General features: G+C 36.6%; 1 protein-coding gene across 3 annotated transcripts in view; it reads right to left on the bottom strand.

The window, feature by feature from the left end:
* Positions 1–304: 304 nt before the first annotated feature.
* Positions 305–6,000, bottom strand: part of LOC127414102 (docking protein 4-like) — an 89,412-nt gene continuing 83,716 nt past the window's right edge. For all 3 annotated transcript variants that reach the window (XM_051651860.1, XM_051651870.1, XM_051651850.1), the window contains one exon: positions 305–4,695. In XM_051651860.1, the coding sequence (XP_051507820.1) occupies positions 4,553–4,695 (143 nt within the window). In that variant the 3' untranslated portion in view covers positions 305–4,552. The remainder of the gene's footprint in view (positions 4,696–6,000) is intronic.

The raw sequence follows: 6,000 nt of genomic DNA, 5'->3' as shown, positions 1-6,000 counted from the left end.
TGAATTACAAAAATGGTGAGTGGTCCTTAAAGTGGTTCAATTAGTTGTAGCATTAAGACTTTAAAGAAAACTGATGACACAAATTGATGATTGTTGTAATTATCTTCAAAAAGTAACATGCAAACAATAACTTCATATAACAATTCATTTAGTCTCAACTGCCATGTTTACCATTTCATATTTATTATAGTTGAACAGGAGTGAGCATGTAAACCCAGCCAAATACTTTACCATTTTATACCCCCCCCCCTCCTCCCCTCCTCTCCTCTTTTACACGTTATCCCTGACAAATGCATTGTACTGGAGTTAATGAAGTTTTCAGCACTTTTCTACTCAGAATTTCATGAATATTCTGCTTTTAGAGACTTTTTAGTTGAGTCCTCATGGCATAATTTCTTAAACTGCTCATAGAGCACATATTTCAGTGTTTACCTTTATAGCAGTGCTGTTGTCTTGCAAAGAAATAGACATGAAAATAGACAAATATAATACTGAACAGGACATTCTGTTTGAATTCCCACTGTCAGAGATCGAAGCCTTTTGAAACAGAACCTCTCCAAGGACCTGCTGGCTGTTTATGTACAAATATATAACCCATTCTGAGGTGTTTATAGGCCATTTATCTAATGAGCTCTAGTTATGTCTCCTGGAAAGAAGAAGAAGAAAAAAAAAGAAAAAATAGATACAAGTGAAAACGTCTAAGAAATCATAATAAAAATGTACTTTTGGTGTGTGTATAGGCCTATATAAATCCTATTCATTCATTGTCTTTATGGATATCAGAGTAAAGCACTTGGTGAGATCAATTATATTACACAATGCAAAACAGAGACCTTTTAAAAAGCATCTCTGCATGAGCTACAGTGCAACAATCACCTCGATTTTTATTTCAGTGGGCAAATATTTGCTACATTACAGAAAACAGAAGAAGAAATAGGAGGTACAGTTTTAAGGGTAGCATCACTCTTGAATTATACAGTGGCAAGAAAAGGTATGTAAACCCTTTTGAGTTACCTGCATTTATGTATATATTTGTCTTAAAATCTGGTTTGATCTTCATCTAAGTTACAATAATGAACAAACACAATCTGTTTTAACTAATAACACACAAATTATTGTGTTGTTATTGTACATATTGAATACATCATTCAAACATTTACAGTGTAGGTTGGAAAAAGTATGTGAACACCTAGTCTTAATGACGTCAACAAAAGCTATTTAGAGTCAGGAGTTGGCAAACCTGGCATCCAATTAATGTAACGAGACTGGAGATGTGGGTTAGAGCTACTTTTAATATAAAAAGCACTCTTTGACTTAGACTTTGCTATTCACAAGAGGCATTTGCTGACGTGGACCATGCCTCAAAAAAAAAAAAGAGACCTCAGAAGACCTACGATCAAGAATTGTTGATTTGCATAAAGTTGGAAAAGGACACAAAGTTGTCTTGAAGAGATTAAATATTCATCTGTCCACACTTAGACAAATTATTTATAAATGGATACGATTTAGTACTGTGGCTACTTTCCCTAGAAGTGGCCGTCCAGCCATGTTGACTCAAAGGGCACACTGCAGAATGTTTAATCAGATAAAAAAAAGAGCCCTGGAGTGATACAGTAGCTAAAGACTTGAAGGAATCATTGGAACTGGTTAACATCTCTGTTCATGAGTCTACTATACTGAAAACATTAAACAGGCATGGGGTCCATGGCAGGACACCACGAAGGAAGCTGCTGCTTTCCAATAAAAACATTGCTGCACACCTGAAGTTTGCCAAAGACAATCTTGACACTCCACAGTGCTACTGGGAAAATGTTTTGTGGACTGATGAAACTAAGGCTGAATTGTTATGGAAGAAAACACAACACTACGTATGGCGTAAAAAATACACCACATCCCAGCATGAAAACATCATCTCAACGGTGAAGTACAGTGAAGGGAGCATCATGATTTGAGGCTGCTTTGCTGCTTCAGGGCCTGTACTGCTTGCCACCATCAATGGAAAAATTAATTCCTAAGTTTATCAAAATATCATACAGGATAATGTCAGGGTGGCTGTGCACCAGCTGAAGCACATTAGATGTTGGGTGATACAGCAGGACAATGACCCTAAACATCGAAGTAAATCCACTACAGAATGGCTTCAAAAAAAGAAAAGCCAACTTCCAGTCAGAGCCCAGACCTTAACCCAATAGAGATGCTGTGGAATGACTTCAAGAGAGCTGTTCACAGCAGACATCCAAAGAATATGACTGAGCTGAAGTTGTTCTTTAAGGAAGAATGGTCAAAAATTCCTTCTGAACGTTGTGCAGGTCTAATCCGGAGCTACCGGAAATGCCTGATTGAGGTTATTGCTGCCAAAGGAGGATCGACCAGTTATTAAATCCAAGGGTTCACTTAATTTTTTTTACAGCACTGTGAATGTTTAATGGGATGTGTTCAATAAAGACATGAAAGATTATAACTGTTTATCTGTTGTTAGCTTAAGCACATTGTGTTTGTCTATACTTGTGACTTTGATGAAGATGAGATCACATTTTATGACCAATTAATGCAGAAAACCAGCTAATTCCAAGGGGTTCACATACTTTTTCTTGCCCCTGTATTTATACTGATAATTACTTCAGCATCACTTCTTTATTTCTGTCAAATGCTTTAACTGATGGAAAAGTTGTTGGCTCTCTAAGGACACTATGAAAAAAGTCCATCTTCTTTTCTTTATCTAAATGCAATATCATAAACAAACAGTAGCTACTTCTGCCTCACACTTGGTCATACAAAATAAAATGAAAAGCTTATTGAAAATAAGCTCAATTGCTGACATACATTCATATGACAATAAAAATTAATAATTATTATTGTTATCCTACATGTAGCCTTCTTTATTGTATATACATTAGTTAATAAATTCCAGTATTGAATGACTAAAGAGTGTCTGCCAAATACAGTAATGCTGCTCCTCATCTGGGCCAGAAAAGAAGTTCAACCAACCACTCACAGAGACTGCACATATGCTGTTTTGAGTTGCATACTGCGCTGTCTTGTTTATTTTCAGCCTTTTTCACAAATTTACTGATATAGATTGTGGAGAGACAACATTTAATGATGGAGAGAACATTGTGAACAATCGGAAAATGATTCGAGTAAGCAACCCAGTTTATTGTGTCAGAGCATGTGTGCTAACTGCATACTGAGGTGTTCTGATATGATCACTACAGCGTGACAGAAACAATGAGTCGAAAATCTTAAAAATGGTATAGCCATATAATATACTGTAGATATCTGCTAAATAAAATCACACTGGTAAACCTTGGTGATACAGATAATTTCATGGAAATTACTGCCTTTGGAAATAAGCAAGAAATCAAAAGACATTTCTTGTGTGAGGCCTCCCATCTTATTTAAGATATTCCTCTCCTCATTTGCAGTGCCTGTATAAACCCTTTATAATACAGAATTGTTGAGCTGCAAAAAGAAAACCACTGTACACTGCAATTTGTCTTGTGCTTTGTCGGTAAACTTCAATAAATAAATAAATAGTTCATAAAAACAGAGATGTCACCTTGCACCTCAACTGGGCATATCCATACATTTTGTTTCCCATTCTCTGACCCTTCCGATATCTTCCAGGTAATATGGTGGATTGGTCTCCTTGAAAAGGTAAACAACAACATAAATCATATGGAAGAATCTAGAAGAGAAAGCATTTAACAATCACATTCATCCAAATGGCTTTCTTTATACACAACATAGAGACTCAGCCTGGAAAGACAGTTTTGTACATTATAACATTCTACTTAAGTTGTTTTGAATAAAGGGAAAAAGAGGAACAAAACTGACAAATGTACAAAATGCCAATTTTAGAAATTCCTCACAAAGTGCTCGAGTCCTCTGGGCTTGGGGGAGTTTTACAGGCATGCCAATCTGATGATGATTAAAGCTTTTAATCAAGACACGCTTCTGGACTGCTCATATTGAAGAGCAGAAGTGTTCAAACTGAAAGTGTTGAAAATTGGTTGAGTTGGAGGCCCCTCTGCTGGGTCTGCATGGTTTCTTAGAATCCTTTGCATGCAGACCACATCAAGGGGACTTCTATATGTGTCTAGGAAATTCCTCCATCGCTGAGCTGTCAACCTCGGGGGACATGCATAGGGCCGAAAAGCGTGCATTAAGAGTTAGAATACGAGAAACTACTGATAAGTATTAAGAACCTACAGTGTCTACTCCCACAAAAACCCAGCAAGACTGTCCACATAGGACTGGGAAGGCAACAGAGTCAGTTCAATAAACATATGAGCATTTTTACTGATCTCTCATGTCTGCCTTAAGGGGCTGTGGGCCCTGCTCCAATATAAGCACTGCAAGCTTCACAGTGCATTCCCTCTTTCCACAATAATTCCCCTCAGCATCACTGGCAGACTCAGGGATGGCTGAGGCAGCATGGATCTGGCCCTTGGCCCTTGGTGAAGAAGAGCTGATGGAAAAACTTAGAGCAAAACTCAGTGTGGAGGGAGGTCTAGAGGTAAAAAACAGTTACGTTTCTCTGCTAAGCTGCTCACTCTGTGGGGTAAATGGGGTAGTGTGTCGGGGGCTGGGAACAGGCATGGCCCACAGGAAGAGTTGAGCGACGTTCTGGAGGAAGGTGTTTAGAGAAGAGGTCTGTGTCCGCTCCCAGTTGACTATCACCATAAATGTCACCTGCATGAGGATGAGAGGTGTTTAAGGAAAGGTCTAAGTTAGTAGTCAACCAGTATGACTTTTCAATGGCTGATGCTAATAATTAGACAGCAGGCTGGCCAATATAATGCTGATATATGTATGATATAGCTGGAACTCAACCTTACAATAAGGTTGTATTTGTAAACATTAGTTAACTACACTAGTTTACATGAACCAACAATGAACATTACTCTATTGCATTTATTAATCTTGGTAACTGTTGATTTCTAAACATACTAATAACTTTAAACTTTGCATATGTTAACATTAGTTCATGCATTATGAACTAACATGAACTAACAATGAGCAATTGTATTTTTCTAAATTAACAATAACCAGAAAGAGTGGGTAAAAATATAGATTTTCCAATGCATCGCAATCTTCATCTGAACAATCTCGATATCGATTCTTAAATCCCAAGATCGATCTTTTACTCTGTGTGCAACCCTCCACAATGAAAGGAAATCACTCGCATTTGCAACCAAATTTCATGCTATGTGACTAAAATTTATATATTTGGCAACTAGCTGGTAAATGTTTAAATTTCACTCAATGACAATTGTGTAGTATAGTGGTGGAGTATTTAGGAGCAAGATCTTTCACTGCGTGTTGAGAGTAAAAGTTATTCCGTATAATGTGTGTCCAAAGACGAGATCCACACAACCCCTATGTCACTGAATAATGTCTCTTTTAATACCCTTTCTGTTCTCCATAGTTATTGATCAAAAGAATATATATATTTTTATTTTAATCATGCATGGCACGGATAAGATAAAGTAATTTGAGTCCTCTCCCGTTAACTTATGCTTATTACAGACACTCTTTACAGAAATGCCAGGTTTCCTTAAAGAGACAGTACTGGTTTTAGCACGTTTAACAAATCAATGTAAATACTTGTAAACAGTAGACATTATGCAATTAAACAATAACATGTAACAAAAAATAGCATATGAAATATATTATCTGATTTATTGATGAAATACATGGATTTGATCATTTGTAAAAAGCCAAAATACTAAAATAAATATTTTCGTAATGTAAGAAGGTCCCCTGTGTAATTAACAACATTGGCTGTGAGATAATTTTTTTCATATGTAAGCAAAAGGTACATTATAACTGTTATATACCCATATGAATCGAAAACAGATTGAGAGCTTGTGAATCAGAATCGAATCAGGAAATCTGTATCAATACCCAGCCCTAATAACCAGGATTAATCAATACTGTTTATTCATGATACCAAATGCATTAACTAATGTTAACTAATACAACATTATCGTAAAG

Source organism: Myxocyprinus asiaticus, chromosome 2, assembly GCF_019703515.2.
Source record: "Myxocyprinus asiaticus isolate MX2 ecotype Aquarium Trade chromosome 2, UBuf_Myxa_2, whole genome shotgun sequence".
In the NCBI taxonomy this organism is placed as follows: Eukaryota; Metazoa; Chordata; class Actinopteri; order Cypriniformes; family Catostomidae; genus Myxocyprinus; species Myxocyprinus asiaticus.
The sequence above is the reverse complement of the archived record's forward strand: the minus strand, read 5'-3'. Positions and strand labels throughout refer to the sequence as shown.